Genomic DNA, 14,290 nt, shown 5'->3' with positions numbered 1-14,290 from the left:
TTTGCTTTTTTAATCCTATACTCATGATTGATGGCAATTCTGCACATTCCCACTGAACTCTCACATGGAGAGTCCCTTTTCTGTGGGTGACGATTGTGAGCATGTATGGTGTTATATGTGGGATCTTGGAGGGATTTTATTATGATTTAAATGAGACTACAATAAAACATTCTACACAAATTAGACTGAGAAATATACAAGATATAGCATGGCCCACTACAATAAACATTAAGTTTGACATACAAGTTAATAGTGATTGCAGTTTCCTGCTCCCTTGTTAGTTTTTCAAAGTGCTAGGATACTTCTGTCATAGCTGCTGCTTTTTCCAGAGCTCAAATAGAATGTAAGTTATATAGACTCTGATCTCTGGCCACTTGTTTCAATAGTATCTTTTGTTAATGGGCACAGAGAGTAATTTTAAGTGATCTTAATATCCTAGGTTCAGATTCTTACTGCATACCCTAGAGTTATATATAGGTAGTGTTCACTTTGAGGACTGTACTGAGGATGTTCAATCAGTTGCAAAATCATTTTCAGGCTCAAGAACATACAGTATTACAGCAGTGGCCCATAAAAAATGTTTTTAGAAAGAGAGTATTTTAATTAAAATCTATTTTGGGTTGTGATTTATTTTTTTTTTGATGGCCTAACTAGGATATGCATAGAAAATTGAGGGGAAAAAATACTAGAGCTGTTTTCAGGTCTGCTTCTCTAGGTAGGAGCTGGTTAGTAGTTAATCTTGGCTGCATTAGAGATAAAGCAGCTTAGAAGTATGAAAATTCTGTGGCTAATGCTGCTTTTAATTGGTTCTTAAGGCACTCATTTGAGTTCAAGATGGCTTTATCGTTCTAACAAGTGCCCTCATTTAGAAATAGAGAATATCCCTATTGAGCAACATCCTTAGTGAATGAATACTGCCAGTAAAATAAATGCATCTTTAGCCTACATCTTGAATCAGAGGCAGAATTTCATGAGAGAGCACCAATTGAGATACTAATTCACTAAAAACCAGGGGAAGTAAAAAAAAAAAATAACAAAAACCCTTTTGGTGGCTACTTACATCTGGGTAATAGTCCATGGTGGGCACCAGGCGCTCTATCAAGGCCTCCAGTGATCCAGAAACAAGGTTCCCATCCTGATAAACAGGGTCCACACATCTCTCTCCCATGTCTGGCTGCACTTGCCCACTACAACTGGAACCAAGCATGCTGGAAAATATTGGCGTCTGGGGCATAGTTTCCTGCAGAAGCAGCAAAGAAAGGGAGAGAGGGTTAAGCTTTCTTCCAGGATTGTCTTATGTGTGGGTTTTACAGAGGCATACATTAAACACAATTACATATTTGACTGAAGGCAGCCTCAGCATTCAGGCTGAGTTCTGAATCCAAGCAGTCACACATCTGCAAGCTGGCTCTGGTGTTTGAAATGCACTTTAAGCTATGTCTCTAAGGCTGTAGATGCATGAGCTGTAAGAATTTTCCTCACTGCACTTATTTCTTCCTTCTCCTCAGTTTTTCCCTGGTTCATTACGCATAAAACTAGGCAGAGATGAAAATACATAATGCTTTCTGAATTTCCAAGATACTGAAGTGGTGCCTTACTGAACAAACAAACAAATACTAAGCCTTAGTGTTCCCATTTTTACTCGTTTTGAAGTCAGATCTTTGGCCAAAATACTTAACTTGTGATGATAAATTCTTCACCACTTCTGTAGCTAGATGTAATCCAGGTCTCACTCAGCACAAGTGCATCTTCTACATGTAGATATCACTGAAAACAGCAGGAGATATCCTGCCTGAACAAAATTGCCTTTTTTTTTTTTTTTTTTTTTTTTTGACATGTACATGAAACCAGGAACTGGGTGGAACTGTGACATATACTCTAATATACATGTCTAATTTAAACAGTCTCTTTGGAGATCTTTGCTTAGGACACAAACCTGTTGTTGCAACACAAAAACCACAGGAAGGTTTAAGGGTTTGCACCTCCCTTCCCTTGGCTACAGCTGTATCACTGTACTGCAGCCTCCGAGTAAACTGTAGGGGGTTTCTTGTTTCTTTTAAATTGGTTACAGCTTAAATCTATGCAGAAGGCTAAACAAAACATCCTGCTACTGCATGTAAAGGTTAAAAATGCTATTCAGCATCAAAACAGTTCCCCCTGGCTGCTGAAATAGTCAAGACTGTTTAGGAGATCAAGTGCAAAGAAGGCAGCGTTAACTCTTGAGCTGCTGTCTCACTGTCTATGAAAGAGACAAGATATTGACGTACATGAAAAGCACTTATGTAGATGAAAAGGATTAGGCCATTAACGATACCTTTAACCTGACAGCTGTTTCTAACTGTGCTTATCTCTTGCACTTAAGTCTTCTCCTGAGCAATTTTTTAACGCAAGGCACATTCTACCTCTCAAACTCTCCAAAGTCAATCATTCATGTTTACAACTGGAATACAGAACATTTTTCTCTTCTTAGGCACTGATAAATGCTAGGTGCATTGTGAGGAAAAATACCATTATTAACTGAACTTGCTTATCAAAGTGACAGATTTACTTATGTGTGAAGCTGATCAGTAGAACTGTTTTGTGGCTTTACCAAAAGACCATTGCGCACATACATGATAAGAGATATAACGGAAACGTAATTCCCTGTAAGTTAAATATAGTAGCTGCTTAATAGCAGCCAGGGAGACCACAATGAGGAACAGAGTTCAGTTTCAGAAGTTCAGGACATGGAGTCCAATAAAATAGAAGATGCAGGATCCAATGTCATATCAAAAGAAATTGAAAATGACAGCTCTGCACAAAAGTGCACTGAGGTTACTCAGTATTTTACAGATTTATCTGTTGGGCCCAAACTTTGCAGTACATAGCAATGAGAAACGGCTGAAGCTAACGGCTTGGCTATCTGTGCTATGTAACTCGCCAGTAATTTGCTTTTTTCCCTTTTAAGGCCCATAGCAATACAGCCCCAAGATGCTTCCCAGGACGGTCTAGCTGTGATGAGCACTTCTGGCTAACAACGGTAAGTTGCATAGGGCTTTTAAGCGACGCTAACCATCAAACAAATCCCCCCTGAAACGCCGCTTTAGCGGGAAACGTACCCCGCTTTTGCATCATGCCTTTTAAACTCCTTTAAGGCGTTCGTTGTTGCATCAGTTTGGTTTTTAAAGACCCCTCTGGGGTGCAGCCCGTACCGCTGCCGGGCTCTCCCAGCGGGGCTGCTGCCGCATCCCGCGGTGCCAGCCCGCTCCCGGGGCCGGCCGGCTGTCCCCGCGGGGAGCGCTCGGCCGCCGGGCACAGCCGGGGCGCATCCCGCCGCCGCCACCCCGCGATCCCGGGGCGCTACCGGCGCCGCCAGCCCCGCTGCTCGGGCGGGGAGCGCTGCGGCACGGCCCCGCGGCACCTGCCGCCCTTCCCGGACTCCGCCGGGAGCCGCTCTCTGGAGTCCTCCGCGCGGCGGGACCCGCCGGGGCGCTGGCTCCACCGCGCCAAACCCACCCGTGCTTTCCACGCTTACGGGGGCTCCCGCTCGGCGGCACCCCGGCGCTCCGTGCCCCCGGAGCGCGCAGGTGGCGGGCGGGCTGGCTCCGGCAGCGGCGGCCCCGGCGCGGCGCTTACCCTCATCTTCCTGCGCGCCGCGCTCCCCCGGCGGCGCGGGCAGCGGCCCCGCGGCTCCCGCGGCTCCCTCAGCCCCACGGCCGCGCTCCCGCCGCGCCTGACGTCACGGCGGCCGCCGCGTGCCGTTGGCTGAGCGGCGGCGGGGCCCGTTCAAACGGGGCCGCGCGGGGGGGCCGGGGCGCCCCGGCTCCTGAGAACACTCGAGCGTTCTGCTCGCCTTTGGCTGCGGGGCTGCTTGTTCTCTCCACCCACACACCCCTCTTGTTTGTTTGTTTTTTCCCTTTTCTGTGTTTTTCCCCTCAGAAACTCGTCCTCCAGCCACCAGCCCGCCCGTCTTTCCGCGGCCCCGGCGCTGCGCGGGTCCCTGCGCGCTCCCCCCGCGTGTGCCGGGAGCGCTCCCGGGGCGCCCCGCCCGCGCAGAGCCGCGGGACGCGCTGCTCCGGAATCGCGGCCGCCCGGCCCTCCCCCGATAATTGCTTTTATTCTTCTCTCGGTCGGAGTTGTTTCTCTCTTCTAGTTACCTGAGCCACTCATCTGATAGCCCTGGGCTTGTCCCAGGCCGTAGGGCTGAGGCGGGACCAGCCCCTGTTGTGTCACACACGGGAACGGGTCCTGGCTAGAGTCTGATCTCCCACGGAAAGGCTCCGAAGTGCATCCAGCCGCCCCACAGAGTCCCTCACCTGTACCCAGGAGCAGCTGAGGGTTGCCATCTTTGCAGCCTTTTCCCACACAAGCAAATCTTTCCCGTCCTGTTGTTCGTCTTACTTGAATTGGGATGGTTTAGTAGTTGCTACGTTGTGTCCAGTCATTAATTAAATTTATTTTTGTCATTAAAATTATTTATTTAATTGCTGTGTTTGAATATGTAGCAGAAGCCTTCGCTGGTTTCCATGGTGATTAATGTAGGAAAAGCCTTTTTGGGACTAGGTACGCCACTCTAGGTAGGTGGGCACGGCAAACGAATTTGGGCATAAGCACGTACTCAGGAGTGTAAAGAATAGATTCATGATTGCTCACAATTTGAGGACAAGCACTGTCATCCATCCTAAATGCACATTAATTTTAGAAGGATGTGTATCTACTCACCATCTTTACTGTTTGCTTACTAAATTCCTTCTTGGTTTCCAAATTCTAACAGTTCTGCTATAGAGATTATTTTCCTTCTTCAAAGTGAGGTTTTTCTTTCAAATAACTAGTAGAAAAGTCACGTTTTTTTCCCCCCTGCCAAGTCTGCTTTGCTGTTAGTCTCAATCCTGTCTCTTAGCTGTACTCCACAACCATTAGAGCGTGCAGGTGCTGTAGCAGATCAGATGCCTGTTTATGCTGATATCAGATGCTGTTTATTTCCTCAGCTACAGCCCCCATCTGCCTTGGACACCGAGCAAGTTCCAGGCAGCAGCCCTGGGTTGGAATCCAGTGAGTGGTGTCTGACCTGCTGCCCTGCCACGGAAGGACCTTACTATGTAATGCCACAGGAGGGTGAGGGACAACTTTAGTTAAGTCCTGCTCAAACATCTTAAAGCTCTTTATAAAAACTTATCGAAAGCAGAAGGTAAGAATTTGTAGGCTATCACTGTATAACATGATAATATTTCTTTCTGAATGCTACGAATATCTTTCAATACCTCATCTAGTATTTATGGCTAAGAGCAACACCAGAAAGCCTGCAAATGAGTATGCAAGAAAAACAGGTATTGGATTTCATTCTGTTTCTGTGCTAATCTGTTTTCCCACCTTACTCAAACATTTGCTGAGACTTGTAGAAGAATATGCCCATTAATCTTAGCAAAACATACCTAGTTAATTGAGCTCTAGTCACAGATTCGATCTGTTGTAAAAACAGCCCCTGATCTTTTTGTTTGTTTGGGGTTTTGTTGGTTTTATTGACACCAGAAATTAGATCTGTCCTGTCACTGGAACTAAGAAATGTAGGAATAAGAAACATTCCAATAGAATTAAGGAAAACTATGCTAGTTAGGCATGCTGTCTCTTCTCTGAGACATGTATCTGTACTGTGATGTTCTTCTATATTTCTCCACTCAGTGGTCCAGCAGAGTCTGTTTAGACTTTTTTTGTATGTATATCTAAAGGAGCATATGCGTGTGTATTTCTTGTTTGTATACATACCTAGGTATGTGTATACAAATGTTGGGGGGTGTGTTAGGATCAAAGTCCAGTGAAATGTCTTTTTTTCTTTCCTAGGATACATGATGCTTCGTTTTGGAGACACCATATTATGCAGCCTTGTCGGAAAGGTAGTTTTTCCAAATCTAAGGAGCTGAAGGCTTAAATCCAGCTCGTACAGCATGTAACAGATGAATCATGTTATCTTTTTATTTCATTTCCCCTTCTGTAAAGTGTGGATGGTGACCTTTAGCTATCGATATTCTGAGTGTTGAAATCTGTTGATACAGAAACTCTCTGAGGTCTAATTGTTTTTGTAGTTATGTAAGTTCTGTTCCTCAGCACATTGCTTGCATTTTGAAGATGTTTCCATCAGGCACTGCCTCATGTTACTGCTGGGTGGACCCTAGAGCAGGTTTAATCAGCAGAGCCTGTACTTGTTCTGTAGCTTGCTTTTGAGGCAACACTGCTGTGGTTCACTTGAGCTGGTCAGAGCAGCATCTTGCTGCAGAGTGAGTCAGCAGCAGCCACGCCGTGACTGTCTCAACCTTCAAGGTTGCTTCAGCCTCTCTCACCCTGGCTAACATCACCCATCACCACATTCCATTATCTTATGATTAACGACCTGGATTGACACTTGCAGTATTTGAGTTCTATTCCTGCTTGTGCTGTGAACACTTGACTGACAAATTTTTTAATCCCACTGTGCCCTCTGTATTCATCTGTGAGATGCTGATAAGGTATTTTCACACTGTTGTACTTTGTATGTTTTTATATTTGGGAAGTAAGCTTTTGCTTTACTGTGTTGGAATATAGTTTCCCAGTACAGTTACATCTTGTCTTCAGTGGAAAATTGCTGGTCAATAGCTTGGTAAAAACAAGGAATTTTAGCAAAGAAAAATGGGTGAAAATGAAGGAGAGATCAGTTTGAGAGTAAAGATTATAAAGAGAGTCAGGGGAAGAAGGAACACTAATTTTTTCCACTTGTCTTAGGTAACAGCATTTTGGAAACAACTTGTTCAAATGTGCCTGTGTGTATATTTAAAATGCAATTGTACTTCAGAAAAGTCAGTCATTACAAATGCCGTTAATGCTGATCTGAGGCTATAAAGTCAATTATAAAGGGACTCTCCTAGAAATGCTGTCCTTGGAGCTTTCATTGTTAAGCTACTCAAGTCACTTGCTTCGTCACCTTCCACACAAGTCTGTTAATAATAAACATTTGGTTTCATTTAACAGAGTATGTCAACATGCTTTAAAGCCCCAGAATCTGCAATGAAGGAAGTAAAGAGGGACAAAGCCACAGAAACTGGCATTGAAAATGAATCTAATTGTGTATGGCACTGTTCATAGTGTTGATTAAATACCAACATGGGATCAGGTCTTCATCTGCCCATTCCCACCCTTTTATGCACACAGTGGGATGAACAGATGAACACAGTGCAGTGATTAGGTGTTTGAAGGTTAGGCTTATTCCTAGTCTTGTCTCTTACTTGGAGGGGCAGCCTGAACTGTTACCCAGAGCTCTCCAGGCCTTGCAAGTGGCCAGGGTAACGAGGGTGACTGTGTTTTCATAGTATGTTCTCTTCCATTGGTCTATTATACCCACAGAGCAGTAGAGAAACCCTGCTCTATGCCCACCACCTTTCCAGGTGCACTTACAGCAGTGTTCTGCCTCTTACCATTATGGAAGGCTTTAAGGCATACACAGCCTGATGCTGTCATTTGGAATTTGAAAAAGAATGCTGTATTAAAAATGTGCATTATGTTCATGGGTTTTATGGGTTGATGGCCTTGGTTGTAGACTGAACCCTTTTATGTAGACTTGAGATAAGGAATTTGTCCAGGAAATGCCATTAAACTCCACAGCAATGGCCTTAGATAGGGCTTTTACATGGACATGTCTTAGTATGGACCATTTGTAAGACTTTATAATTTGAGGAGTAGAATGTAGTTAGAGCTTCAAAGCCTCAGGTGATTGTCTTCAGGGAGCATTTAGGCTCAGATCTTATTCGTAGGGCTGCACAAGTGTTCAAGATTTCCTTGTTGTACACAAATTTTAAGATTTAAAAGCTGTTCTCAAACCACTTATAGATGAATTTTTGAAGGCTTCTAAAATTCAGAGATTCATGCTGCAGAATAACTTGATGGCACATTAATAACTTGGCAGCAGATGGGAGTGGGAGGAACGAATTTCAAATAGTGGTTCTGAACTGAGCAAAGCTTGATAAGCTTGAAGCAAGGTTGAGCATGCTAGCCAGCAATCTGTGACCATGCCTTTGTCTCCTTCCCTCTGACCTGGGGCATGAGGAATCTTTCCACACAATATTTTTGTCAGAGCCAATGGATATTGTAGTTTAAAAATGTCATTTTCCATTTTGAAAATGTTTTGCTGTAGAGGTCCTGACCAGCTCTACACCTTAGATAGCCAGCAATTTTAAGAGCAAACCAAGATGAAAATATAGGAGCATCTTAAGATGTGGTTTGTAGCTAAGTCTGTTTTTAGTTCTACCTGAAAGGGAAAACTGGTTCTGAAAATTCTGCTCTGTGTCTGTGGAGCAAACTGCATTTTCACTGGCATAAGTTCAGCTCTGTGACACCACTGAGAAGAACTCTTTGCTGGGCAGTGTGAAGCAGATTTTTCCCTGATGCTCAGTATGGTAGTTCCCCATTAGACTGAAAGGAAAGGTCTTCCCCAGGATTTAGAGAGGACATGGTGCTAATCCCCAGGTATTTTTGTGTCTCTGCCAAAATAACAGATTTAACATAACCTGACACGAGTTGCCTGTGATACTCGTGTGTGGCTGTTAATTAACAACTGAGATTTTAATGGTTATTTTGGCACAGCTGCCAAAAGAATTTCACTAGTAGTCTGATTCCTGGTCTTCATAGGTACTCTAGTCATAGAAACCTGTAGTTTTTAAAAATTTTCTTGCTTGCTGATTAAGATTTAAGGTACATTCAGCTGGGAAACAACTGGATCAATTAGCTTTGATTAAATGAAATACAAATATAAAGGGTTGATACTTCTGCTTTGTATCGAGGATGTAACAAGATCCCTTACAGGAGTCTGAGAACCTCAGCTCATTTAAAGGCAGAGGAGAGTTAGAGAGCAAACTAAAGTAAAAATCTCAAGAAATATGTTGGCTGGGCCTTCTCTTCTTAAAAGAGCTGCTGAAACTTGTCACACATAAATGGCAATTTGTGTGTTTTCAGGAACTGATGGAGCCTTCTTTATATTTTTTTTTTTTAAGAAAGAGCAGAAAAGGCACAAAAAATCTATTTAGCTGCTTTTAATGTTTGTGATTCAATCTGATTTTGACTCCAGCAAGGAATAACAGAGGCATGTTAATGTAATATGCACTCTTATGCACAATATTAGTTTTATCTCAGGCCTTTTTAAGTTGACTCTTTAAAAACAACCAATATTCTATTTTATATTGGGCTCAAGTTTGGGTTCAAGATGAAGGAGTTCTGGACTTATCCTAGCTAGTGTGTCTTTTACTTGCATATTCATGCTTGCTGTGACACCAGCAATTCCAAGACTGTGCCACTGAGCAAAAAGAGAAAATCAATTATGCCAAGAAGGGAGCATGTATATACATCAGCAATTTGGTGCCCAGGGGAAGAAAAATCTGCATGTCTGCTGATGTCAATCTTCTCAATATGGTATTTTTGTAAATGCACGTGAGTTGCTATTTCTTTTAACTAGCTCAACAAAAAATAAGTTTATTTTTAGTGTTATAAGCTTCAGGGCATCACAATTAACAGATCAAAATTGCCAGTTTGATTAGTCAACCTTCTGTTTGCTTTAGCAGAAACTATGACAGTGACATTGTTAGCATTCCCACAGGTATTTTGGAAGATTCATTACCATAAGTTATGGGTTCCATTTCCTGCCCCCCCCCAATTTTCATTCTCTTTGGTTCTACAGATTTTATATTCAGCTGATGGAGAGAAATTCTGGGCTGATGAGCTCATTTGCAGTAACTCACCAGCAGCTGTATTAGTTTAAAAGCATTTCTATTAAACATGTGATGTGTCTTGTCTTACCTGAATTACTGCAAGTAATTCAGTTCTCATGAAGGTCTATTGCTTGGACTCCCTTTGCTGACACTGCCAAAAAGTTCATCAGCAGTTTTTTTGGGGAGTTTTACAGTAGTCTGAAGTCATTTTGCAGTGCTCTTAACTGTTGTTGGTTTAATTCTAATTGTGTTATTTGGAATAGAATCAAGGTGGGATAGTCTTGACAATATCTTGAGGAAAACATACAGAGAAGTATTGTGAAAATAGTTAAATACGGTATAATTTTAGCAAGAGGCTGCCACCAAATTAAGTATTCAAAATTAATTTTTAAGGAAGCCTTTTGATGACTAACAAGAGCTAGTGAACAAATGATGAGCTCCCAAGTAGGAGTAGTTTTAACTGAGTTTTAAGTAGTTTTATCTATAAGCACTTTTCTGTCATCTACAGTGACTTTTAGCATAGTTTGGGATAGTTTGACACTATCGTATCACAAGCTGTGTACTGAACTGGTGCTGGTTAGTTCAGAACTGAGATTATTGTTTCATATAAATGTATGTTTGTCCTTTTTTACATAGCCTAGGACACAGACTATTGAAGCATAAACTCTTGCATGTGAAACTCTGAAGTAGTATGGTTCTATGTGGTCAAATTTGCACTGGGTTAAGCTGAGGACTGTTCTTCAGGTGAGCAAACTCCCTGCTGTAGATACATAAACGTTGAAATAAAAAATTTAAAAAATCAATTATCTTCCTGTGTGTTAGGGATATTAACTGAACAATTACTTAATCTTTCTGTTTTGCTAAAGCATGTTGACATGAATCAGTCACAAAATTCATATGACTGAGCTACTTTGGCCCAAACCTTTATGAAAGTATCTTTACAGGGACATAAATGTAAGTGGACTACAAATAAAAGATTTACTGTCTTCCTGGAGCTTTTCTTTTCCCTGTGTTTTGTACTGGTCAAACCACAATTCAAATAGCTGATGATGAAAAAACAATGTGCTCATTGAACCTGTTTGCTTTGTCGTTTAGGGCTGACACTCACCTGAAAGCTGGATAAGTCATAGGATAACAAGCTTCAATAATTTCTAGTTGTAAATTTTTTTAGGGGCAGGGGGAGCACTTATGTCAGGAGGACACTATTGAATTTTTCACCCTTTTCTCTGCCTTTTTCAATTTCATTGTGGCAGAATTAAAAATCATTTAGGGAGGCTGTTTTATTATTTTACTTGAATTTTACAATTGATATCCTTCTGCCTTCTTTCCAGAGGAAGAATCAAATGGTGTAAAACAAATACAATGAATTCAAGAGCCACGTACGTTTTGATGAGTCTGGATTTCAACCCTACAGCTGCTGCTGTGGCATGAAACAGATGTTGTGTCAGCCAGCTTCAAAGGGGATTCCCTAGGCATGAGCATGTGGGAAACTTAAAACTGATCCTATTTCCCCAGGGGAAGCTTGTTCCTTCTGCTGCTCACTTGTGTTCCCCATTAGGCTCTGTTCTCAGGTCTGCAAAAGCTGTGCAGGCCATGGACACAGCATGGTTAATTCAGGTTTAGAGACTTATTTTAAGATTGGCTGTTGGTGGATTTCTCTGTTTTGATTTGTTTGTTTTGGGGGGTTGTTTGTTTGTTTTTGACTTTTTATTTTAATTTGTGCAGGGATGCCAAAGCTTCCTAAAATCTATGGTGACGTTAGTAAAAGACTATTTAGACTAGATCCCAGTAGTCTCTGTAGAAATTGGAAAGTGCTGTAGTGGTTGATGCTATTTTCCCTGCATTTCCTACTTTTTTAACTCCCTTTTTTTCTCCAGAGCTAGACAAGGTAGAAACAAACTCAGACTGTCGATATAGCTGAGGAGAGAAGCTGTAGCTTCTATATATCATATATCTATATGCTGGGTTTGTGAAATGAAGAGCTGTCTCTAAGACATGGCTGCAATAAATGTAATAAAGTGTTAAGTGGTGTTCAGAAGTGTGATCTCCACTTGCCCAGGAAAATATAGTCAACTCTGTTATTTAGTTTCTCTCTATAAAGTCTTGAAACAAACAGCACTCTACATACAAAGTGTAAAATGTTATGTAAATCTCACATACACCCACATTGCATAAAGACTAAAATATGTAATAAATATTTCAATTATTTTGGATAACAAGAATGAAAACAATTTAAAAAAAATTTTAAATTTCCCTGCTGTCCTGTCCCTCCCTGGTGCTTCTGTGTATCCTGAACTGATAGTTGCCTGCTGTTTGACTGATATTTGAGCTGGTAGTTTAAAAGTAAAGGCTTTCCATGTCTTGGCAGATTTCCTGGCCAGTCTATTCATAATGCCTTTAACTTTCCTAATTATACAAGATTTTTGGACAGGTACTACTGTCACACTTCTTTAAAATCTGCATACATGAAAAAAGCTTCAAAGTGCCTTGCCCCCAAATGAAGCTGCTTGAGCATGATGACTTAACAGTGTTGCAGTACTGATTGTTAATTTGGGAATGTTCACTGAAAATCAGATTGTTTTTCTTGTGTAGGAGACTAGTTCCCAATGAGTATTTTATAATTTCCTCTTTTCTCACTCACGGCTCCCACAGAATACGTGCATGGCAAAGACGAGCTAGGAATCCTAAACCTACAAGACATCCCACTGGCAGTTGGTTCAGACCTAATAATACTGAAGTAAAAAATACAGTTTGTTTCACATGAAGTGTTGCAAATGCATTAAGTTTTTTTAACAGTTATCTTTGCAAATTCTTTAATAAAATCTAGCCCAGTTTCAATTAGGGAGATCTAAAATGCACTATTGTGTGGTTTTAGCATGAATGTTTTGTAGATTTACATATCACAACCATTTTCTACCTAAGATACTATATTCTATCATTTTATGTTGTTCTAAGAATAATTAGGACCATAATATAAAGCATTATAGACAAAATTCTCCCATGATTACCCACCAGCCTGCATCCAATCCCTCTCATAAGAAGGCTGAGGGATTTCATATCACATTATACTTTGTGCAGAACCAGTCCAGAAAAGGGGGTGTATCACATTGTAACTACTACCATGTTCCTTATAGGGTCTGCTTTTTTCCTTTGGTATAAAAATTTGGTGATGCTGGAGAAATTTGAGGCTGGACAGGCACTCAGGTGTTGGCATTTTAAACACCTATGGCTGTGAGTTGAGCACAGTTTTGCTGCTTGCCCTTGGTAGCTGAAGTTAAACACCTCCCCCCTCTCACACCTACGTCTGAAGGGTTTGTTCAAGTGGAGCAGTTGCTTCTGGAAATTGAATTGTAATTTTAAGGCAAAAGATGACAAGCATTGAATATGGGTTTTTTTGGTAGCTGTTTCCTAAAGTAAATGGAAGTCTTGAATGGCCCTAGCATTGCATGATACATAACAATTCATATTAGCTAGTGAATTAACTTTTGTAATGGATGTTCTGTGAATTTCTTGAAATGGCTGTTTTATGTTTTGTAGTTCCCAGTGAGTCTATTGAGTAAAATAATTATTTTTGTTGTTGCTAAAGCTTGTTTACTGCTATTAAAAATCTAGAGAACATTGATTGTTTTATGTAATCACTTCATTTTTATGGTTTGCAAAATACTGGCAGACTTATACTGAGGCTGGTGAAGGAAGGCAACAGAGGATTTCAACAAGGGCTTCTGTAAATAACCATACAGAAACCGGGACACAAACCATAAAAGATCATCTCTGGCCTGCTGTCTGCTACCCTTGTCAAAACTGTGAATAACAAGGCACTGAGCCTGAGTGCCAACCACTGCCTAACTTGGCACTGCCCACACTTACACAGAACTCTGGAGACAGCAAAGTGAGTCAAGAAAAGCAGATCTCTGATAAGAGTGCAAAAGCCAAAGGAGTAGCCATATTTATCTCCTCATTCCTACTATCTGCACTATCATGATGGTCATGTGAGCTCCAATCTTCACAGAATCCACAAAATAAAGTAGAATTACAGATGTATAAGGCAACCGTGGAATGCTCATACCACATCTTTTTCTCTAATGTGGCATAGACATCCAAGGAAAAATAGCTTATCTAACTATGGAAGCATTACTACTTGGAAGACTTCTATTCTTTAATTAAAATGCTAGATTGTCAGGAAAATTTCCAAATGAATGGAAATAGCCTGCTTAGGCACCCTTTGATCTGAGCTGGTGTTTGTCTCCTTGTTGGCTGATGAAACTTTCAAGATTCATGTTTTGACTGGGTATTGACTCCTAGGGTGCTATGGTAAATGACAAGACTTTTGGCATGGTTATTTCTTTTAAAAAAAGCCCCTAAATAAAATAAATCATAAGGAACTTTGGCTTTTAATTTTATCCTGAAAACATCAGAATTGCATTTGAAAACAATTTATAATCTGTCACAAAAGCCTGCCTTGACATGTATTTTGTTAATTGAACTACTGAGGATGTGCAATTCCAGTGTGTCTGTTTAAGGAAGCAGTGTGGCTTACCTGGTTCACGTATTCACAGCTAAGCTAAACTCTCATCTTTATTCTGTGC

General features: G+C 41.3%; 1 protein-coding gene across 5 annotated transcripts in view; it reads right to left on the bottom strand.

Annotated features, from left to right (window-relative positions):
- RASGEF1A (RasGEF domain family member 1A) overlaps window positions 1–14,290 on the bottom strand; it is a 51,960-nt gene that overhangs the window by 23,287 nt on the left and 14,383 nt on the right. For 2 of the 5 annotated variants that reach the window (XM_058841836.1, XM_058841837.1), the window contains exon 2: window positions 1,061–1,240. In XM_058841836.1, the coding sequence (XP_058697819.1) occupies window positions 1,061–1,234 (174 nt within the window). In that variant the 5' untranslated portion in view covers window positions 1,235–1,240. Of the gene's footprint in view, window positions 1–1,060; window positions 1,241–3,098; window positions 3,471–3,495; window positions 3,859–14,290 lie in introns of those variants that run through there. The other 3 variants (XM_058841838.1, XM_058841839.1, XM_058841840.1) reach the window with 3 other exon arrangements.

Source organism: Poecile atricapillus, chromosome 6 (genome assembly GCF_030490865.1).
Source record: "Poecile atricapillus isolate bPoeAtr1 chromosome 6, bPoeAtr1.hap1, whole genome shotgun sequence".
Lineage (NCBI taxonomy): Eukaryota > Metazoa > Chordata > Aves > Passeriformes > Paridae > Poecile > Poecile atricapillus.
Note: the sequence above shows the minus strand (reverse complement) of the source record. Positions and strands in the feature narration are given on the sequence as shown.